This window comes from Athene cunicularia (genome assembly GCF_003259725.1).
Source record: "Athene cunicularia isolate RWA chromosome 17 unlocalized genomic scaffold, athCun1 chr17_part1, whole genome shotgun sequence".
Taxonomy (NCBI): domain Eukaryota; kingdom Metazoa; phylum Chordata; class Aves; order Strigiformes; family Strigidae; genus Athene; species Athene cunicularia.
The window spans coordinates 12,114,119-12,137,842 of record NW_020799122.1 but is presented as its reverse complement, the minus strand read 5'-3'; the positions used below and the strand labels follow the sequence as shown (position 1 = coordinate 12,137,842).

The 23,724-nt window shown below is 48.5% G+C and overlaps 1 protein-coding gene across 1 annotated transcript; it reads right to left on the bottom strand.

Moving 5' to 3' along the window:
• Positions 1-1,209: 1,209 nt before the first annotated feature.
• Positions 1,210-23,704, bottom strand: TRAF2 (TNF receptor associated factor 2). Its single transcript, XM_026860495.1, has 10 exons — positions 23,598-23,704; positions 22,368-22,588; positions 21,665-21,743; positions 21,206-21,304; positions 10,909-10,980; positions 9,123-9,197; positions 8,082-8,441; positions 6,942-7,119; positions 3,280-3,428; positions 1,210-2,513 (listed from the first exon to the last, which is right to left on the bottom strand). The coding sequence occupies exons 2-10, from the start codon at positions 22,553-22,555 to the stop codon at positions 2,295-2,297; spliced, it is 1,419 nt and encodes a 472-aa protein (XP_026716296.1). The 5' UTR covers positions 22,556-22,588; positions 23,598-23,704; the 3' UTR covers positions 1,210-2,294.
• Between the last annotated feature and the right edge of the window lie 20 nt (positions 23,705-23,724).

Below are 23,724 nucleotides of genomic sequence, written 5' to 3'. Positions count from 1 at the left end.
CCCTGCCCTCACCTTTCCCCAGGGTCGCAGCAGCCACGCCAGCAGGTTTCCCAGCCCATGCTACCTCACCTGCAGTGGCTGTGCTCACCCCAGCACAGGCTCCTGTCCCCTTCCTGCTGAAACAGTGGAGTGTGCTCCCGGCTGCAGCCTCTGCACACAGCAGGTGTTACAAGATGCACGGGGAGACTCCAAAGGGGGGCTCAAAGGTCATCCCAGCACCCATCGGCAGGCAGTGCAGCACGCTTGGGTGCAGGAGGTTCAGCCAGGATCAGGGTCCAGCTCACCTACCCACCAGCCTGGAGGACATCAGGCACCCCCCGAGCTCCCCAGGCAGCAGCAGGGACACCCCAAAGCACCCCAGGAGCAGGCAATCAGTGCGGTGCCACAGCCCAGGGGACAGCAGAGACGCAGGTCTTGCTGGGCCACAGCTCCTCCCCACCCATGGTGTCCCTGGCCCACTGGGGTGGCTGTGCTGGAGCAGCGGTGGGAGCAGAGCCCAAGCAAGGTGGAGTCTGTGTCCACCAGGCAGGGAGCTGCAGGCAGAGGGGCTTTGGGCCTTCCTCCACCACAGCCTCATGTCCCCTGGGCCTGTGACTCCCTGCCCAGGGTGACCCATGGCAGCTACAAGCAAGAAGAGGGTGACCACCCTCCAGCCTCACTGTGCCCCTTCCCAGCCCGAGGAGCAGCACAGGAGCTGGACCAGGTCCTGGGCTATTATTGCAAGGTGGGCTCAGCAGCCAGCTCCTGGGACCAACAAAACCTCTCCTGGGGCATGTTCGGAAGCTGAAGCAGGCAAGAGGAGCACAGGCAGAGAAGGCAGCAAAGCCTCCAGCGTCCAGCCTGGTTAACTACCTGCCCAGTGCTACAGCCACAACAAAACAACTCCAAGGGACCAGCCAGCCACACCCCAGGGACGTAGCAGCAGTTTCTTCTCCACAGAGACCTTCTCGTGGGTGCTGAACGCTTGCTGCCCAGAAAGAAGTGGTGCCAGGAGGCCAGGCACAAGAAGGGGACAGCAAGCTTCACTCTGGGACTTCTCCAGACACCCCAGCTTCTACCAGGGGGCTGCAGCCTCAGCGAGGGGCCGAGCAGAGTGTGCAATGACCAGAAACCGGCAGGCACGCTGTCCCCAGAGCCAAGGGGACAGGGCAAAGCTGCCACTGGTGGGCAAGGCAGCCCCTTGGGGAGGGCACAGGCTGGCCAGCAGCCGCTCTCTGTGCAGGCAGCTGCAGAGGTGACAGCGCCCATGCAGTCGGATGGCAGCAGCGTAGGTGCAGACAGCAGTGGAGCTGCAGCTGCACGTGCCTGGCCGCTGGAGAAGGCCCTGGGAAGGCTGGTGTGCCTGTGCTGCTGCAGCTGCCCCACAATGGGGCTGAAAGCCAGCTCAGGAGCATCTGTGTGTGAGTAAAGACACCTGCCAGCACTGCCACCATCCTGCCCACCTCTGCCTCAGGCACGGGCAGGCAGAGAATGGCAGGGTCTGGCTAAAAACTCACCTGGGGCTCTTGGGGTTGAGGGGTGTGACATCCTGCACTGAGCCCTGCATCACCCTCCTCTCCTGGGACAAGACAAGCAGTCTCCAGGGGACAGTCACTTCTCTTTCACCATGGGCATCCCCAGTGCTACCCCACACTCCCTCCCAGGCCACAGGGAGGGCCAGACTCGGGGTACCACACCCCCTCTGGCCACACAGCTCAGCACCTCTGAGGACACTGATGTCATTAAAACATCAGGAAAACTGTTTGCACCTCTGACCCAGCCTGCAGTGAGCCTGCCATGCAGCCCTCCTGTCCACCGAGGCACAGACCAGCCAGCAGCACAGAGCAACAGCAACCCTGCAGCACACAAAACTTCCAGGAACACAGAGATCTCTGCAGAAAATCCTAGGTGGCTGAGCCAAACATCCACACAAGGTGGTGCTTGGTCGGGCCAAACCCTTGTTTTACTACAGAGCACTGCAGATCTGCACTAAACTGGTAGAGCAAGAGCTGCACTGATTTCCACTGGGAGCCCAGACAGCGGCAGTTCGGACACCCAAGTCCCTGCAGGAGATCTTCTTGTACCTGTAGACTGTGAACGTCCATGCAAACCTCTTCTCAGGGAAGGTCTCTCTGACACCAGGGAAGAGGGTTCCCATCAGACACCTTGTTTCCACTCAGAGTGAAGGTCCCTTTTTTGGGAAGGGCTTTTCCCCTTCTGCTTTCTGCCCCCTCCTTGCTCCGAGACCTGCCTGAAGAGGGGGATGCCCCACCTGGGGCTGGCTCTGCGTTCACTGCTCCCGGAGGTGAGGAGGGTTAGAGGCCTGTGAGATCAACGATGGCTTTAATAAAGATGGCGTCATCACGCACGTAGGAGTTCTTGGCTTCCATCACGGAGACGGGGCAGAACAGCGGGCAGCCGCTGGCAATGTTCATTTCTGTGATGGGTCGCTGAAAGGAGGAGGATGTCACGTCGGGTCGGAAGGCATCAATGATGTGCTCCCGGTTGTTCTGATCCAGGAGCATCAGGGTTACCTGAGGGAAATGTGAAAATATACAAGCGTGGCTGAATAAAAAGCACATGGAAACTCTGTCCAGTAACCTGCTCACCTGAAGCCTGTGAAACATGCAAATACCAATGGAACCAGAGCCACATCATGAGCCTGAGAAATGCCTGTAAGTAGGGCCAGTGGACAATGTCATCTCAGTCACATTCTGCAGAAACCTTTCCACATCCTGCCCTGTCACTGGAAACTTCTGTGTGGCAGCACAGAGCTGTCAGACTGACTCTGACAACCTAAAAGTGGCTGACATGGTGTTTGCTCCCAATGCCAATACCCCACACAGGTTCCTCATGGAGTCCTAGACTTGCCGTCCCCCTGTGAAAGCAGGTGGTTTCTCCCTCCCTCCCTATACTACACCTGCTCAGCTTTGAAGTGTTTCACAAACCTGCAACATCTAGGAATAGCAATCTGAGCTCCTGATGCCAAGTGAGCATCAGCTGCACCCCGAATATCAAAGCCAGGACAACCTTTCCTCACGTGAGTTCAGGCAGAGGCTCCGCTCGCCTCCCGATCATGCTGCTGCCCTCCTGCCCCAGCCTCTGCCGTGTCGTGCCCCGCCCTGCAGCACGCTTGCTGCTTTCAGCAACACTGGGGAATCCCCAGGGCTGCTGATATATCAAAGTCCTTCCTTCTTCTGCTTGCTAACTAGGCCAGACCAACGGTGTCTGAAAGCTCAAGTGGGTGAAAAACTAGAGAAGCAACACTGCTGGCCACGGCGGGCGCTGTCCCAAACCCACCTTCTGGTTGAAGGGCCACCGCAGGAGTGCGTCGTTGGGTCCTTTCATCACCACAAAGAACAAGGACAGGTGGGTCCCTCGCCCGGTGCCATCCCCATTCAGGTAAACACGCAGACACATCTTGTAGCCGTACTTGCTCGTGTAGAAAGCTACCGAAGATTGCAAAACAGACACAGTGAGCATCCAGCCCAGCAAAGCCTGGCACCAGCAGGTTCCTCTGAACTCTGAGGACCTGGGTCCTGGAAGAAGCCAGGTCTGGGTCTTAAAACACCTGCACCACAGAGGTGGTTTGCAACTAACAGATGCCCTTTTAGACTGGCTTGGAGACAGCCCAAGGTCAGGCAGTCACGAGCCCCTGGTCCAGTCGAGACACAGATGGCTGTGGGGCAGAGCAGGGCACCACTGGCCCCTTGGGCTCTCCCCACCCACCACCACAGGCACAAGCCCCCCGAGCAGTGCTGGGAGCTGGGCACTGCCCACTGCATCCCCCTCCAGATCCACCAGCTGCACTGCACATCACTGCTAAAGGAGCTGCAGTTTGTGGCAATAATGTTGATGAGCAGGAATAAAACCACCCCAAAAAACCCTGTCTGGGGGTAGACCATCCTCAGTACTCACTTCACCCTCTCTGTAAGCTGGCTGCCTCTGATGGGGCCAAGGGCTCAAAGAGTTGAGCTTCAATGTCCCACTGGGATCCCAGCCACCCTGCACCACTGGGTATGGGCTCTGGGATCCCAGGCTCTCTCCTTCTCCAGCAGTTCTGGGAATGCCCATGTTGTGATACCAGACCCGTGCAGGGCCACAGAAACACACTTCAGAAGGGGACCTACTGCAAACTGCCCTCTCAGCAGCACAGAGCTACATGCCTCAGGTCTAGTGAGGCTCAACAGCCTCAGGGCATGGGGCAAGAGATCAGAACTGGCACCTTCTGCAGGACTCAGTGCACTTTTAGGAACAGGCAGACTAGCAATAGCAGAGATACTGTGCACTTCCACAGGGTGAGGAGCAAGAGATGAGGGCTTTGTCACCCCTTCCCTCCTGGCACTCCCCAACTCGTTTCCTCTAGTCCTCCCTCTCCACCTGCTTTACCCAAAGGCTTTCAAGGGTGGATGCCACCCTCTGCTAGTCCAAGCGGCAGATCCTCACCACCCCCCAGGCTTCTCAGCACTCCTGTAACCCTGTGAACATAAAGCCAGGTGGGGAACTGAAAGGATGGCTGGTCAGAGAAGTGGGAGTACGCAAGAAAAGGCACCAGACAGCTAGAGTGCTGAACACCTCGTGCACCACGCTACTAGCTCGGAGCAGTGACCCAAGCATCCTGCTTCCCACTGGCCCAGCAAAGGCAAAGCACATCAGTAGCAAAGCAAAAGCCCAGCAAGCTGCCCCCCAGCATCTGATGTCCAGAGCACGTGGCTTTCCAGCAGGAACTTCACTTTGGTCTGTCCCAATTCACGCCCATGAACATTTCTTTTGAGGATTTGCCTTTTTGAATTTTATGATTTTGTCCTTTGCAAAATCCTGTAGCAATCATGTCCTTACAAAGTTGAGTGAGTGGTAACCTTACTTCCTTCTCTTTGGTTTAACACAGATTTCATTTGGCATTTCCTCATCTTTACATTTAAATACAAAACAAACAGTTATACTTATTTCCCTTTTTCATCCTATTCACAACCCAGACCTCTCTCCTCACAGCTGTCTCCTTCCCAAACTGAACAGCACTAGTCTATTTGCTTCACTTTCTAAGACTAAAAAAGTCCACCTGCAAAAGAACCATTTGTTTCTCAGCCTAATTTTCTCAGCTAAAGCAGCATCAGGAACAAGGATCTCTTGTCTAAATGACACAATCGAATTCTACAGGAAACAAGGCCTTGTACTTTGCACTTGCAAGATTTAAAAAAAAAAGTCCTGCCTTTTCCAGCAGAGGTTCTAGCGTCGGACAGAGGCACCCTCACCTTCCAATCCCGCCAGCCACAGACAAGATTTTCATGAGCAGAGTGCAGAAACCCACCAGCAACATAAAACACAGTCTGGTGGCCCACAAAGTAGTTGTGAAAATAAACTCTTTGATGAAAGAGTTTATAAAAGCCCTGAGCCCTGCCTTTGTTGCCCTGTCACCACTGCCAGGCAGGGGATGGAGACCTACCAGTACACAGCGTGGAGGAGGAGGAGGCATCAGCAACCATGAGCTGCAGCTCAGGGAGGGACTGTGCATTCAGAGCACAGCCAGACAAACGTCTGCACATACAAAGCCTCCTGAATTTGGAGAGGTTTCACCCCTTTCCCTCCCTTGGGCTGACTCTGATACTTATATACCTCCACCAGCTGACTTGATTCTCCAACCTAGAAAAATAAATCCCACCCTCTGCAGGGACCCCAGGTGGCATCAGCACACGGAGGGGTCCGAGGAGCCCCCAAGACAGGGCACAGCAAGCAGGATGCCCATGGCCAGAGGACAAGAGTCAGCTCCATCCAGCATCTCCCTCCACACTGCAGCCTCTGGAGACTGTCAGGTCAAGCAGCTCTTGAGTGCAGTGTAGGAGATGGACAGGATGCAAGATTTAAGGTCCTCTAAATCAAATAAAATAGATTTGAAGCTGATTTGTTGGCTTTGGGAAAAGGAAGGAAGTGCTGCCCTTCCTGACGGGGACAGAGAGCAGGGGTTTTCCACAGCTGCTGCTGACTTTTAAAAGGAAATGCTAATTGCATGTGCAGTTTCAGTAGCAGTTTAGTTCCCTCCTCAAGAAGAGGAAACCGTTTTTATTTCAGTTTTTCAAGAGAAAAAATGGACTCAACAGCCTTCATCCAAAACCCAGATTTTAAAGTAGTTTTAAAAATTCAATTGCTTTTATCTTGTAGCTCAGCCAGTCTGCTTTTTCACAGCACCAGGAAGCAGGTGTAAGGTACGTGCTCTGAGTTTGCATGCAGCTCTGGGCATTTTGAAAAAGCTCTCCAGCACACTTAGATCTAAGTGATTCCTGCTCAGGCAGACACAGACACCCCTCTTCAACCATTCTGTTGCAAGGTGAGCTCCTCAACGAGCAATGAAATTGTGTGAAGAGATGGTTTCATCTTACAGCTGCAAGCCTGGGAAGTGCTCCCATAAGCAAACAAGCCAGATTATAACCTACTGCTCACTGTCCAAGATTTTCTTTTTTAAGAACAGGAGGAACAGTGCTGGGCTGGGGCAGTTCTGCAAGGAGAGCCTCTTCCTCCAACATATATTCAAGCACTTCCCTAGGTATGATTTGGGCTTTAGACATAGTCCCTTGCACCATCATGCTTTAGGCACTGAAATACATTTCTGGGGCTCAGATATTTCCTCTCTTCCTTCATAATTTTACTGCTGGTTTTATGGTCTCTGAGTATTTTAATTCTAACTAAAGGGTTATGCAGGGCTATTCCAGAGCTAAGAGGGTTGCATTCTCCATTATGAGAAATTATAAAGGTCTTCTGCAATCAAAAAAGCACCTTTTTCAGCAGCAGTTTCATTTTGCTCAATGCCAAAAAAAAAAAAAAAGTAGTGGTTCAGGCTCCACGGGGAAAGAAGAACAGAAGAACACCTGAATGGCCAGCAGCTCCCCTGCTAAGGACACCACTGCAAATCCCACACCCAGCTGAGACACAGAAGGCTTTTGCAGTTTCGCAAATTTGTGGGCAATAACCTGGAGAGAAGATTGCAGGAGAGCGGCCTGTTATCGCCTCCTGACGCTTCCTGGCAAATTCTGTTATCTTCCAGATGAAAACACCATCGTAGGTGGAAGCTTCCATGTTGCGGATCTTTTCCTCCATCTCAGCCATGGCCAGATCTTTGAGCCCAATGCTCCTTTCCAGCTGGCGGACCTGCTCAGTGGGATATACGGTGCAGCCTGGTTAGAAACACGTACTGCTGTGAGACCTGAGAAAGCCAGTAGACACCAGCATCCCCTTCAGGATGACTCTTTAGCAAGAGACATTCTCCAGAACTGACAGGGGTCATGGGAGGGAGAAATTCAGCACTGTAAGCCAATTCACTGAACTGCCTTCTGAACCCTGTCATTCTGGAGAAGATGCATCAATACAACTCAGTGTTTGAGCTAGAAACTTTCCCACAGTGAATGGAAAAATCCTCCCAATGAGCAGCTCCGTTACGATAGCAGCAAAAGTAGTGAAGATAGGGAGGGGAAAAAAAACAACGAGTCAGCATTGCGACAAAAGTAGATCAAAAAGGAGAAGAACCTATACCCAGCCAACGAGGTCTCCAGAGGGTTAATCACTGCTACCTAACAGAGAGTCAGGGCAGTTTTGGCAGCTGCCTTGCCAAGAGAGCACAGGTGCACTGCAAACTGCACAACTCCCAGTTGCCAAGTGCTGGCAGTGCTCAGCAGGGATTGTGCTGGAGCATACTGCTGGGGGCAGATTCTTCACACCTCCAGACCATGCTCTGCACAACACCATAGCACAGCATCAATGTTTACACTCCTTTTGAAAGGTCTGGAAGGTGCACAGCCCCATGGATTCAGAGAGATCCAAATGAAATGCTGGGTGCTCTTTCTCTTGTTGGAAATCTTCACCTAAGAACAACAACATCTCGGTGTCTGCATAACTTGATTTCTAACAAGAGATCTGAATGCATCTCAGTTTAATTCCCATCTTCCAGGAAGCTTTTGAGAGTTGGGCACAGGCACAAACGATATTTTAGTTCTGCCTTCAGATTTGTGAAGCTTCAGGACTAGGCGGTGAAGCTTTGCTAGCTAATAACATGGAAAGGAAACTGAAAAGTCTCTGCTCAGAGTGCTGGAAAGCCCAAGCCAGTGGTTACACACCTTGTTACTCAGTGTTTCGATTTTCTCCTGGTCTAGTCGATGCTGCCGACTGTAGGCTTCAGCTGTTAGAGACACTCTTTCCACCTCCCGATTGAGCACACAGACAATGTTCTCAAAGGTCACCGTTTTCCTCTCAAGAGCCTCACATCTTCCCAAGAGCTCCAGGGACCTGGAGAGCTCTGACTCTGAGCACAGAGAGCTTGCTGCCAGCAGTGGGGAGTTGTTTTGTGATGAGGAAAGGGCAGGAAGGGGCTTTAGGTCTCCAGACCCAGCCTTGAGGCTGAGCACAAAACTCAGTAGCATGTAGAGATGCTCCGCCAAACACTTGCTTTCATGTTCTAGTAGCTTTTCATTTTCCACCTACATGAAGAGAAATACAGCCCTCATTCAGCAATCTCAATCTACGCTGTCACCATCCACAGAACAAATTCCTCCTCTTGAGGTCACAACGTTAGCTTTAAATTATAAAGTGGAAAACCCAAAGAAAGATAGTTAAAAAACCCGTTTTGAGGGTGGGGTGTTTTGTTTTAGAAATGATGCAAATCACATACATAGATGGATGTTTAACTTTTCCCCAGTTGTACACCGCTCTACCCTGTCTTCCCCCATTACTTCCCAAACGGGCTCTGCCAGATGTACTGAACAGCACCAAGGACAAAGCCTCATGTAATCCCCCCGAGGAGGAATTTGTATGAACATCACCAAATAGGAGCTGGGAAAACTAAGTGACATGGAGAAATATGGCCTGGCCCCAGATCTGCGCTTACAGCTGAAAGCAACATAACCACCAGGGTCCCAAATCACTCAGGGTGTTCCTCAAGAGGGAGGAGGTTTCCTTCCACATTAAGTTCATTCTCTGGACACCCAAACTGGACAGCAGATGATGTCAAGCTCCATTTGCAAAGGGTCTTAAACACCACTTTGTTCAAGTATCTGAATACAAACATCTGTAACAGTTTGGGCAACAGCAGTTTGCAGATCAACTCTAACACTGGAACTGAAAACAAGTCCCATGATAAACATCAACAGACAAGCCCTTACCACCTCAGCACACCCGACAACCTCAAATCTGCAAGGCACTTTAGATCTGCCACAAATTTTCACATGGTCCCGAAACTAGAAAGAAAGGAAGGCAATGTTAGATCTTACATGTCCCCAGCAGATCCCTTTCCATCTTGCTGACACCTAGAAAACTGAAGGTGATCTCAAGAACACCCAAGTCATCAGTAATCACTAGCTGCCAAACTAGTTAAACCTGGACACTACCTACGATTAGGTATGACTTCCACTGTAAGGTAAATACAGCACTGACACGTATGTGGAAGGAAGTTTTATTTCTCTTTCTCTTGACAGCTAGGTCTCACTTCTCACCTGCATATGCAAGAAAGAAAAAGCAACCAGCACAGGTACACATTGCTGAGCAACAATCTTCACTAAGGGCAGAGGAAGGGGAGGCATAAGGAACAACCCTATGAAACAGATAGCTGTTTAATTTTGGGCACTTCATATAACCCACTGCAGCTTGGTATTTTTACTTCCAGGTAAGCATTACACATCTGAGAACAAAAGGCTTCCCAGTAGTCCTGCCTGAGTATTTATAGCAATTACTGCAAGTCTACCTGTGTGAGGGAAGCTGCTCTGCTGGGTCCAGCTTCATGTCACTGGGGTGCTGAAGGACACTGCACCTTGGACACCACTCATCTGGCAGCTGAAGCTCTATAAGGAGCCAAGGCCAACGGTGGATATTTCTACAGAGAAGTGCCACTAACCCCCAGCTGCCAGGATGACTTGTTTGGGTTCCCACACAGTGCATGATTAATGCTAACAAGCACTGGCACATCACCATCTTGTTTTTGATATACCTCTCCTCATCAGATAACAGTGGTCTGTTCTGAACAACAACCATATTCCACATTTAACACCTACATCTGCTACAACAAATGTTGATTAAAACTTTTAAAACCACTTTCTTAAAAGCTTCTAGATCCATCTGGCTTGCTTAATGAGTCAGGTTACTGAGAGTTACAACGGCTGCAGCTAATCAACAGAAGTTTGGAGAGGGATAAAAGAGGGAGTTAATATTTAAACAAAGGAGAGATCACCTTTGGGAATCCTACAAGCCTAGTCTCTGCTGGGCTCCAGCTTCAGCCTGCAGACAAGCAGATCTGTATCCCAAGACCCCAGCACCAAGTCCTTCGTTACTCTGCCCATTTAGAAGAACCCTTCACTCATCTTTTTGATGCTTCTGTTCCCCCTGCCCTGCTCAAATGACCTTTTGCAACAGTGCTACTAAAAATATTTGCCTGTAGCAGGCAGGATGGTTTCAGATGTTTTCTGAAGATGTTTCCCAAAACCTTTGATTTTCAGACTTTTGAGCCTTGCCCCAGGAGTCAGCAGCAGGGGGGAACCTATAGATATGGATTTTTTACATGATAATTTGGAATACATTAATTTAGCTGGAGATGGGCTCCCTTCCAAAAATAGCAGCAGTGGTTGATATAGTTACACAGGACAGAAGTACCCCTTAAAACCACAAGTGTGCTTTTCCCATGGAGGTTCTGCACCCAAGACACCACTCAAAGGGAGGCAGTGTCAGCAGCACGAACACAAAGCTACAAGTGCCAATGAGTCATGCTCACCCCACCTGACCAGTATTTTGAGCCTTATGGAAAGGTCACATCTGTACTAATGGCTGCCACTTAATTGTTTTTCCCATTTCACTTTCTAATGGTCTTGGTTTTCCTCTCTACTCCAAGCCCGCTGGTGTCAGCCCATCAGGACGCCAAACGCCACCGTGGCACGAGGTTCACCAACAGCTGGAAGGTACCTTCTCCCTTGGGATCTTCTTCCCACAGCCTTCACAAGTCAGTGGAAATTCAGGGCAGACTTCGTCATGAGCCTGTAAGAGAATTGACAGGAGAATATTTGGTCCTCTAAATAAAAGCTCCAATGAGGTTATATGATGAGTACAATTCAACAAGGGTAGTTTTATACTTTACTACAGAAAAGCGTTGTACTCTACCAACCAATACTCAAATCTCGGTCACACTGATAATTCTGCATGCTGACTCATTTGTGCTATCTCCAGGCTACCAGAATTTGGGGTGTCTACACAGCCTCAGCTTCAATTTAAAAGTTGCTACAATATTTTTTTTAAAAAATTATCAAATTATTGCTTTGATGAATAACATTCTCAACAGGAAGCTCCATTTATGGCTCTGCCAGGAAAATACCCATTCAGGCAGATTGACTGAAGCAAGCCACACTATGTCATCAAGATAATTTGTATAATTTTTCCACTGTAATGCTTATCAGTCAGCTGAAGTATGAACCCATAGCCTACTCATCACACACGGGACTAAGCTGTCTGACAGTACATTCAAATCAGAAAACCATTTTTCAACCAGAAAGAAAAATATTTTAAAAATGTTTCATTTAATAGCCCCTGCACACAAATACCCACCACTGCAGCAAGAGCACACACAGTTTGTTTGGCAGCCAGAGGAGCTGAACAAATGATCAGGGCAACGTAATACTCTGTCCTCAGCAAATACTAGGGCCAGTGATACTGGCTATATTGGGAATACTAGAACGTGCCTCTGCTTTCTGTGTCATTTCCACACCACTTAAAAACCTTCTCTTTACACACCAACCAGTTGAAACAAGGCATTGTAAATTCCATGAATACGCAGCTCAAAATTCAGATTAAAAGATAAGTGTACTAAAGTACCCTGCCATGGTAATAACAGGAAAAAAAACAGAAGCATTTATAAAGGAGTTGTCTGAAGCCAGATGCTTTGAAAACGTGGTCGCACTTACTCTTTATTAAAACAAGTTACTGTCTTGGGGGGCAAAACATGCACAAACTTAAATACTGTTACCACATCAGAAACTGGAAAGTGAAACCCATTAGTGGCTCAGCTTTGGCTTCTTAGTTACTCTCTCCTTTTTATATTTTAAGTGAGTACTCAGACTCAACGCCCCACTGGGCTGTCCCTGTAAAAGTGCCCGGACAGCCTGTACGGTTCAGCTGGGCAGTGCTGCCTGCACAGACACCACTGCCTGCAGAGGAGGTGCAGGAGGCAGAGTGCCTTCCTTCATCCCACTCACTCAGAGGGGCTGAACCCTTTCTTCTACCCACCTACTGCTCTCATGTTCTAGAAACACCAGATAGCATCTTCCCCACGACCCACAGAATGCTGGCATAAGAACAAACAGTCTGGCTGAAGAAAGGAAACTTCAATGTAGAGACAACTATTTTAAAAGGGAGCATTTAAAACTTACGTTCTCCTGTGCTGATGTGCTAGGCCTGAAACTACCACCCCCTCTGCACTCCCCACCTCCCAGTGTTTATCTTCCATCCCGACTACACACTACACTGCGATACAACACCCAAGGTGCAGGCAGCCCCACAAAGCGTGCTCAGCCTGCAGCACGAGAAGGGAAACCAGCCCCACACAGCTAAGCTGAAAGTGCAACTAGTCCTATAAATTAAGACACACAGAAACATTAGCTTTAACCAGCACAGATCCAAACCTCTAGACAAAAATTTTTGTATAAAGTTTCGGGCTCTTCTGGAATCCCCTGTTCCTTCCCCCTCTACGTGGGTGTCTGAACAGAGGCAGATGGTATTGCTGCTGTAAGAAATCCACCCCACCTGGGAGCCCAAGAGCAGGGGTTGGCATTCAAGCCTGACCTGCTACACTCCACTCCCCCAGGAATGGGGCAATCCTCCTGTTTATACCTTTCCCAAACCCACATCCATGAGCTTCTGCAGCTAAGAGAAGCATCTCTGACATTCGGGCATGTGCTGTGAACATTTTAGGCGGCTTTGGAAAGCCATCACTATGAACAGGGCTGGTGAGAGCAGAGTTGCCCCAGAGCAAACCTGTCTCAAGTCTCACAGGTGCTGGAGAGAGGGGATGGCAATAGAAGAATTAAAGCAGAACTGGAAGACAACCATCTGGCTCACACCTTCAGGGCTATTCTCCGATTACCTCAGCGTTGACTTCTCATCCACCAGCTGTAAACAGAGGCACACACCAGCCTGCAGCATCCAACAGCAGGAGTAGGAAAAACTGGGCAGAGTTAACAGCCTGCAGAGCAACACCTTGCTCTTCCCACTCAATTAAAACCAAAACTGTCTATTGATCTGCACATCAATTTCACTCCCTAAAAATAAACAGCGAGACAACCCAGTGGCAGCCTGTACATCACATGCCACCATCAGAACATGCAAGTCTCTGGGAGCCAACCTGAGAGACTAGATAGAGAATCAGACACCACCACCCCCACCTTTGGAAGGACCAGGGCAGCCTACGAGCACACGCTCAGGGCACAGGCACCCGAGGGTTACCACTGCGACCTACCTGTGACCCTCCCTGGCACAAACAGGCTGCCATGGAGGTGCTGAGCCCTCCTCCCCTCGCCTGCAGGTCTGCGCACACTGTAACTCTCCCACCTCAGTATCAGGAAAGCAGAAAAACTATTTGCAGTTGAGATTTCTCTCAGGGCACTCCCAGGATCATCCCCTTGCACTCTAGCTCTCAACCAGCAGGAACAGGCAGCAAGGGCAGCACATCTGAATGCAGCCACGCAGAAAAGCACATGCACACACAGGGAAAAAGTGAGATTTAGTAACATCAGCTGATCTCCGCAGGACACAACGATTGTTTGCTAAGGAATGCCAGGAGAAAGTGCCCTGCTGCGCCTGCATAAGACAAAAGGGAAAACTGCAGTTTAATCTAATTGCTGTTGTGCCTCTCAAGGCTTTGCTAAACTTGAATTTATGGAAGAGGCTCCTGCTGAAAATTACTGTCCCCATACCATGATGGCAGAGCAGGAGGTGCACCTGCTCCCCAGCTGCCCTGCTCGTAACCTGCCATATCAGTGCAAAACCATTTTTATGGAGGTCTTGCAACTGCGTTGGGAAATCCATCAGTGTGACACAGCACTCCTCCCTCCAGTCAAGAGGCAAAGCAAGTGGCTGAGAAAAACAACCTCTGAAACAGCTGCTGTGAGATGCCTCTGGCAGAGCCCTGAAGGAAGGTTATCGTAAAGGGCAGGGCTGTCAGAGAACAGGCTTGGTGTGGCTGCACACAGCAGCTCTTCTGCAAAGAGTCTCCTGCAGGTTGATCTTTGAAAGTCGTTGGTCCCCTCCAAGCACAGCAACAGCAACCATAAGCATCAATAAAGCTGAAAGGCTTGGCAGCAGGAAGGGAGCAACAAAAAGGAAGGAAAATTAACAGGATGGCAGAGGAAAGCCAGCTCAGGTGACACAGGGCACAGCAGAGTGCTGTGAGAGCTAAGACAGTGTCCAGTGTTGCTATGTCCAGTCCACAACTCGTTTGGCATCTTAGCCTGGCTACAAGAAAAAGGATGGGCCCACAGAAATGTAGAGAAAACACTGAAAATGGGTCTCCAGTGTAAAAGAAGCCTGCATAGGTTTCGAGGGAAACTGAATCCCTCGCACCAAGAACAACATTGTGCTCCTCTGCCAGGTCCCCAAGGGCTCCAGAGCCTCCAAGAGGGGAGTGTATAGCAAAACACAGGTACTTTGGGATGTCCTGCTCCTCTGAAGTCAACATGCCCTTCCGTGCTGTCTCCTCCTCATCAGGGAAGTCCTAAGGCTTGTTCTAAGTCAGGCCTGCTCAGAGCTTCCATCACACAGGTGGACTGGGAACACACACATGGTCCTTGTGCTACTGCATGGAACCCCACAACACGGGGCTGGAGAGCAGGAACCCAGCCTGTAACTCAGTGCCAGCTGGGAGCAGGAGTGTTCCAAGGCCATCACATCAGCTGGTGCCACACACGACCTGCTCCCTTTGCTGGGACACGCTGCCGACAATGATCCAAGCAAGTACGCTTGGCATCACAAAAATTAAACCTCAAAGAAAGTGTCATAACCAAAGATTAAGTTCCCATCAGTAACTGCTTGTGGCTTTAGTGGACATGCATATGGCAATGATGGCATGGGAAACCACCACCGCCTTTACTCTGCTGTCTAATGCCATGGTGTCCACCCGAGTTGAGGACTAAAAGTGGCAGAAGAGATGTCAGGGGCTCCCAGGGGCCTCATTCACAGCCCTCTTCAGAACCAGCACAAGAAATTTTGCTTTCAACATTCGATGACTTTGTTCATTGGCTTTTACAGCTGATTAGACAGACATTTGATTTGGGGTTATTGGTAGAGGAACATCAAGGCAGCATTTCTTGCATTGAAGATGGATGTGAAAACAAGAGCAGGTTCTGAAGAAGGTTGAAGGATACAAGAAACATTTGAAAGAGCAGTGGACTTTCTAACATTTCCTAAAACAGACTCTGCCTTTCCCTGTTTGCTCTGAACTACACAAGCACAAGACACTAGGACACTTCAGGATGCTTTTTCCAAATCCCTTCATCAATCCAGAGGAATGATCTTCCAGAGGAGCTTCTAGTCTGAAATGGAGCAGGGCTGAGCCCCAGAGGATTTTAGATAAGCCCAAGTGTGAACCTGAGCTGGCCCCACAGTCAGCTGGAGCCCATGCACCACTGTCTCTTGCCTCAGAGGCAGCTAGCTGCACTGCAAAACAAAAAGACTAAATCCCCTTGCCAAGGAAATAAAAAATTCTGGCATTGGACTACACTGAGTCTCTGTAAACAGCTGGCTGACACATAAGGGAGGTTCAAATCAATTGGGAATGTCTGATCAGAGATAACTCCACAGGACTTCTAGGCTACAATTAACAGTTCCAGTCACTGTTGCATGAAAAATGCCCAAGATGTGCCGTTCATGTCTAACGAGGTCACTGTTTGAGAATAACCTGCCAACAGGGAGTGGACTCCAATCATACCATCACACTAATAATGCCAGGCACCAGCACGCTCATAGGAATGATCTGAATTCACCTCCGATAGTGAGCCAACCGCTGCTGTTAGCGGCAGGAGATGCTGCAGTGCTGATGGCTGTGCTCCAAGCACACTGAAAGCACTGCCTGTACTGACCATGACCCAGGATAACACCCCTGGAGAAATCTCCCTCCCTTCTCACAGTACTTTCACCAGCACACAAAGCTTCACCTTCATCACTCAGATCAGAAGGGACAGCTGCAGGATGAAGCTTCACAGTGATCTGCTTGACCTTCACATTAGAAAGGTGAGCTGCAGATGGTGGGGAAGAGCAAGGTCAACTCCTTTCCCCCGCAGGCAGCACGGAGGTGGAGGCTGTGAACAGAAAGGCTGTTACAGCATGAGGTTGTGTTACAGACTGGCACCCAGAAAAGGGGAGATGTGACAAACATCACAGCTGGGACAGGTGTCTTTCACATGCTGGAGAAGTCGAGCCTGTCGTGAGTAACTTGATTTCAAACACGACTTCTCTAGGCTGTCCAAAGAGTTGGAAGTGCCCAAGGGTGTGTGTGTGTGATCATGGCTTTGGCTCCTGGCAGACACCTGGAGCCCCAGGAACATCTCCCTGGGTGTGAAGTGGTGCCCCACAAACCCCAGAGCTGTGTTCATGCTGAGGGGTTTCATCATGCTTAGAAGGGACCCACAGCACTCACCTCAGCTTCAAAGCACATGACTTACAGCTTTTAGTTTTCCAAGAAATAGATGCCAAAAGTGTTAATTAGGTGGGCCACCACAAGAAGGCTGAGCTGTTTTTAGAAGGTAAGAGCAGACCCTCTACAGCTGGGGCTTTCCAACCCCCTCCCACACAAACGCTCTGGCACTCCCCATGGCTTACCTCCCACCACAGGCTTGGACGAGAAACTGCCTCGTGTCTGGGCAGCCAGCTACATAAACTCTACTCTGGGGACTGTAAGGGAGGCTGAGTAGTCCTCAGCTCTAGCTCTGGAAAGTAAAGGTGTGTCAGATCCCTTTTTCCAAAGCAGGAGGTCCTTCTGGTCATTTGTGTGTGTAAGTCAGGGATCCTCCCACAAAAAAGTGATCTTGTCCTGGGGCAAACTGATCCGGCTGGAACCAGCTGCAAACTGCACTTCAATACTATACCATCACTGGGAACCAAAACCTTCAAAAAAGACAATAAATGCTGTGTAGGATTTTAAAAGGGAGGCTGGTGTCCCTGATACAGCATCATCCAGTGTGATTGCCACAGCATGTAAAATCCTGTATTCCATGCAGGCAACACTGCTCTAAAACACTCAGAAGCAGCTCTTCTAAGTAATGTGCAAAAGCCTGAAGATTAAGTTCTCAGCCTAAGCTGAAAATGACCATCAGAAACTACCAGGGCATTGCTGGGATGCAGCCAGAATGAAGGGGGCATGAAATAGCGAAGCATCATGAAGCAGGACCACCCCTTGGCTCAGAGCCCCCAGGAGCATTTTTGAAGAGCGACAGTTTTCTCTACACAAGGTGTAGCAGGGCTTCTTCAACATCTCCCAGTAGGAACACTGGCCAAGAAAGGACTGCCCAGTTACTTTGTCCTTCTGGCTTCAGGAAGCCACATAGCCCAGAATGGGACATGGACATACTCTCCAATACCATTTGCTTCGGAGTAATATCACTTTTCTGAGTTTTGCATCTTCCACAGCCTTCCAGGCTTCAATTAAAGTGAACTCTTCAAAACCACAGTGACAAATGACCAGAAGGAAAACACATTCCCTCCTGTTTGGATGAGGACAGGTTATCACCACAGATGACAGTCAACCATGATCTAGCTGAGCTCATCTGTTTTCCTAGAAACCCTCCTTCCAACTTAGTTTAAATACTGCTGTCAAGATTAAGCTTAAAACTTAGTTCTCCTTCCAAAACGTAGACAATTCCATTTCCTTATGTCTTAAAAAATACTGTATCTCCTGAGATGAACTGGGTAACAAAGGGCGGACTCTGAGTGACAAATGGCTGACCATGTGAACACCCCTCTGCAGCCCGCTCCTCCCATCCCAATCCTGATGGGTGCCAAAGAAAGGGAGCTGGTGGTATAAAAAGCATAAATAAAAGGTATAAGAGAACTGAAGATATATTGATAAAAGAGAAGAGTGACATAGGCAATTGGAGGTACTACAAGGCAAGTAAAGAAACACTCCAGTGCTGAGGAACCACAAACTCTGTCTATCTGGATATCACAGAGCATGTTTTCTTGGTGTGGCCTTTTGGTCAAATAGGCTAGTTTAGTTTCTGCTAAAGTCCTCAGACTTTCCACCAGAATATAAAGGCTCCTGCCCACAGTCTGCTTTTCTGTATGTACGTTCAGGCAGACTCATCAGGAAACCTATACATGAAAAGAGGTTCCTGATTAAAAGGAAAAATCCTCCAGCCCCACCACAAACTGCTTTATCCAAATGCCACTAAATATTTACAAAGTCTGAAAAATGCATTTATAAACACAGACATGTGCTAAGCACTTAAATATTTCATATGCTTCACCCAGCTTTAAGAGCAGCGCAAGCCATGTCCAAGCAGATTGCACTCTTTCAGTTTTGTATGTCCTTCTGAGAGCTGAACTTTGGTCTGTCTGAACAGAAAGCAAAACTGAAATCAGTTTTATTAATTTTTTTGAAGTTGAAGACCTAGAGCTTTTCAGCTGCAGAACATTTTTTTCCTTGTTCATGCCCTGATAAGATTGGCAAACCAGAAGTGACAGTATCTTTTGATTTGTAAGTGGATAGCAGCCGAGTCAGTATGAACACATGACTTTTAAATTAGCAAACAATGAATTCGCTCTTAGGGACTTTCCATGTCCTGTCGGAAATAGCGCAGCGAGGGACTTTCCATAGTGGGAGTGCTGAGCTGCTGCAGGACGTTACACACATTGCTGGCTACAGATGCAACCATACTGCCGGAGGAGACCACTAAATTAACAAGCCTACCCATAAAGCAGGGCTTAACATTAGTCCACAGTACTGAGAGAGACTCTGGGCTCAGAGGTTCGTTTGATGCCTCCTCTCCTCAGCTCCACATACCATCTCCCAAGCTCCAACCACATGAGGACAGCCAGGCCTGATTAAATGCCACAGCTCCTTGGCAGGCAGCTGAGAGGAGAGATAACACAGTCCAGATCTTCTCTCTGACCCACAATTCCCAGGAAAGAAATAGCTTCTCCCAAGAGCGCACAAAATAACCTCAACCCCAGTAGACTGAATGCCACCCCTGGTAGGCAGGAGAGACAAGGTCAATCCCGAGAGGAACAAACTCATGTTGCTCGAAATCCCGCTCCCCTTTCATCACACAAGACTGCCCCAAGACTAACAAAACCCATGACAGTCAAGATCAGTGCTGAAGACCTGCAGCCCAAGCACCCTGGAGTCGCACCTCTACACAACATAAGACTTGTTTTAGCAAAACACCTAACAGGACCTTTTGAAGATTAGGCGGAGAGTAAAAAAGAGGCAAAGCCTTATCCATTCAGATGGTCTTAAGCAGTTGTGCTAAGGTCTTGGAGCATCACACACACCTACAGCCTTGCAAGAAGAAAGACTTATCCCAGGACAGCTCATTTCCCTTTTGAACTTCTAGTGCAAGTTCTGGCTGAATTCAAGCCTGTGTTCCAACGTTTGTGAGACCACACAGGGAAGACCTTTGGTAGCTGATGATTTTTGTTGAGCTCTACAGGAACTCTTTTAAGATTTTATTTTTTTTTTAATCCAGGAGAAAAGGTTCAGAAGAGCTCATCAGTCACAGCACAATCAATAGCATCGGAAGCTGTTGAGAAATATAGTTTAGTGTAATGGAGATGAGCTCCCTTACTACAATCACCATTTTGAACACTGCAGCAGGCATTAGACTTCTAGTCACTGGTCAGCAGCAGAAATTAAAGTGTGGGTCAAACAATCTGCAGGCACCAACAGCACAGTTTGAACCTGGAACCTCAGTAGAACATACTGTACCCTGCAATGCAACTCCCAAACTCTCAGTGCTGTATCACTGTTAAGCTTTTTCCTTGACATTTATTCATTCACACCATGAGTCACTTAGAGATCTATGAATGAGGGTTTCACAGCAGAACCATTTAGCACCCTACATTCCCTCACCTTTTGGACTGAACTTCTAGCACAAAGAAGCAGAAGGTTCTAGACGACAGGACAAGGAAGCAGAGGTGCAGAAGCATCTCTCTGTTAACAGGCTTAGGAGCTAGTCAGAAAACTCAAGCATGATCCACAGCTGTTTTTTAATTCCTGTCATCTTGCAGTAGCATTGGAGAGAATCCAAACATTACCCTAGACAGACTGAGGTTTCAACTTTTCCTGACACACATCTCAGCCACTACCAAAGTTCCATGAACCACAGGACTACAATCTTTACCTAGGATGAGTGTTGGAGGGAAATAACATTTATTCCTCTCAGACCCCCCACATGGTGGTTCTTCCATTCCAAGAGGGATGACAAAACTGTCCTTCAGGAGCACCAAAGCTTCACAGGCATATACACATTCACTGCTAACTGCCAATGCATTTTAATGATGCAAATTGCCACAGAAGAGTTGGATTTGTTGAAAAGCACAGGGAGGTATGTGGCCCACTGCCTCTCAACAAGAACACGCTTCTCACAAGGCACGTTAGCCAGACACACGCTAAGGACCAAATGCCCAAGGCCACAAAAGGGCAGCCTGGATTAAAGAGCTGGTGGGCTCCTTGAGAAGATCAGGGCTGGAAAAACCATCCTGTCCAGCAGACTCGTGGTCCAGAACAGCTCGGAGCAATGGGTGGCCAGCCAGTGACCAACGCCTGGTCCTGCTGCCCTGGCAGCTATGGAGGCAGCTGACTGGAAAGAGGATTGTGGCCAGGCCACTTTCCCCAAGCTCATAGGTCTGAAGTAGCTTTTAGGTTTACATAATGCAGAGAACTTCACAACAATTTCATGGCATGGCACAGTTTCTTGACACTTTACTTGTTTTTTACAGCAGAAAGGAGCTGGAGATAGAGCAGGTGATTCCCACCGTGGAAGGGACGTGCTTGGTGCCTGTAATCATGAGCAGACCTGAAATTGTTTCAGTTCAGCCCATGCCCTCAGCAGGGCACACAAACCTAGCTCAGCCAAGCAATCTCTCCAGCTTGCAGTGAAGTCCAGGGAGATGAAAGTTCCCACAAACACTGCCAGTGTCAGTGTACAAGTAAAACCACCTGAGCTCCCCTCAAAGACACAGGAAAGGACACGGACATCAAAAGCCTTGTTTTGATCTTTACCTCATATTCTTTAATAGTCCCCTTCCAAGTGCAGCCACTGTTAATACAGACAGCAGGCAGACTTTCCACCTCCCGCCGAGCTGCATTGTCTGGGAAAGCCTAAAATGGGAAAAACAAGTAAACCACAAAAATTACTGAGGGGTTGCAGCTTTAGTCCAGTCTCTTAATTCTTTATTAAGACCTTATTGAGGCTTCTTCCAGGCCGCTTACCACATCACAGCCTCAGAGGTGTGCTAGTGGCAAACAAATCATTATTACAGTGTTTAAATAGGCCACCGCTATATTAACGTGACCTGGATTTTAGAAGCTGGGGAGTCTACCACATTAATCATAACTCTCACTACTGAAGAAGACGTTTCCTAGGAATAAGGATTTCTCAGAACCTGTGTTTTAAACAAAAACTGCAAGTGGTATCGATTACATCAGTGAGCTTCTTTATTTTAAAAAATTTTTACTTACCGAGCTTGTTTCCAAAATAGAAATCCCTTCTTCGTATATCCCTTCCTGAATACAGCTGGCACACTTTTGAGGTCCAGCACTATCAGACAGAAAAAATAATCATCAAACACAACATAAAGAGACCAATTTATGATTTAGCAGTAAAGTGATTTCTGGTAACTTTATAAAACGAAAGCATTTTCTTATTTTTAAAACACCACATTGAGCCTTTGCTTATGTGCATTTCTGATGCCCATTTCTGATTCTAAATATTTATCTTCTCCTGATTAACTCCTGTATTCAACTTCCCTCACTTAAAAGTAAGAGTGAGACTGAACACAAGGAAACTTTTCTGGAAGCCCTTATGGAAGTGCTTAAATTCCTCACGTTTTGGCACGACAACCATATGATGACTGAGGAGCAAGTTCCTTCAGTAGCTATGAGGAAGACTGAAGGAGATGGGTGATCCACCTGGACTGTGACCTGAACAGCAGAAACAATCTGGGAGATTCTGGAAAAGGGAACTTTGAAGCAACACCCAGAACAATAAAAGCACATCAGAGATTACACATTCCCTTAAATATGACCTGATACTGAACCTCAATGATTAAACACAGCTCCCTTGCTGAAAAGGCCCTAAAAATTAGACCTCTCTTTTTTTTTTTTTCTTGAAAATGCCTTTTCAAGCATTTTGTCTTCAGAATGAAGGCAAAAAGTTAGTTACCTTATAATTTTCTTCAGACAATAGGAACAGTAGCGATGTCCACACTGAGCTTGAAATGGCCTCCTCAATATATTCTTGCAATCTGAGCAGAGGTATTTGACCTCCAGTTTAGTTCCCAGGATCTCCTTCGCAAATCCAGGCTGGTTTAGATCCAAAGAGCCAGGCGGAGTAGAGTTTGCTGCTGCCATGTGAACAAAAAATTCTGGCTGTATCTCCAGAGCCTGAAAACAACAATATTTTCCCTGTGTGATTATAAGTGGATGGTGGTAATTTTCCACATAAACTCACAGCATATTACACTGGCACCCAAAACTCAACAACACAGATAAACACATTGATGTGAATGACAAGCCTGCCTCCATCTAGTTAAAAATATGGAAAGAAAATTTACAGTTAATTTTAGAATGAAATCCAGAACAAAGTAACAGGGTAGACACCCCACACTAAAATCACCATCCAAGTTTATTGAAATACAGCCTATACAGAGAAATCAAGGCTTCTGGCCCAAACCAGGGTAAAAAAACATCCTAAAGCTGATCAGGAGTATAAATAAATTGCTTCACTAAAAACCTGTAGGCACTGAGGTAACCATAGCCTACCACCGCTTGTTTTCACATCTGTCAGTTGTCAAAAAAGACCGTAATTCTGCCCAAAGCCAGATGTTCCCAGGGAGATGGCCTGCACACAGCAGAGCCCAGATTTACAGGCAATGCCAAAGCAGGGCTACAGGGCTCCCCAAAAGGCTGGAAAACAAAGATGCGGGAGGCACAAGCAAATTAGGAAGGAGGGAAAGAATAAAATGAATTTGTTTTGACCACTTATGATGATCTAAAGACGCATCTCCCACCTTCACACCCTGTGAGTGCATTCCACAGCCACCTGAAAGGTGTGAGGCAGCAGCACCCCCAGGTCCCTCTGTCCCACCAGCACGAGGCTAACTCAGCTAAATTTCGGCTAAGATCCAATTTTGCCTGTACCAGGGGTTGTTAGAGCCGCTAAAGTGACCCCAGAGCAGGGACAACAAGGACAGCATTTACGAAGATCCCTTTCACAACCAAGTCACCCCCGGGAGCGCCCGCAGCCCTGCTGTGCCGGCAGGTGTGCAAATGCACTGAGCATCATTATTTCTACGTATATTTAACCAGGTTTTTAATCTAAATTCGATTTTTCAGTTGCATCGTGACTGCCTGTTCCTTGCCAAGTTGCTTTTACAGTCCCAGACACACGCACCTCCAGAGGTGCCGGGGGATCACAAAGGGACAACGCGAGGATGGTGGGAGGCCCGGGCACCGCCTGGTCCAGCCATCCGCTCAGGGCACGGCCTGGAGAGGGACCGGCTCGCCCAGGGCTCTGGGGA

Excerpts from the sequence above, each read along its gene's own strand:
- TRAF2 (XM_026860495.1), bottom strand. The coding sequence starts at position 22,555 with ATGGCAGCAGCAAACTCTACTCCGCCTGGCTCTTTGGATCTAAACCAG. Across the intron at positions 21,305-21,664 it reads CTATTTTGGAAACAAGCTCG|GCTTTCCCAGACAATGCAGC; the intron begins GTAAGTAAAAAT and ends TTCCCATTTTAG. Across the intron at positions 10,981-21,205 it reads GGACTATTAAAGAATATGAG|GCTCATGACGAAGTCTGCCC; the intron begins GTAAAGATCAAA and ends ATTCTCTTACAG.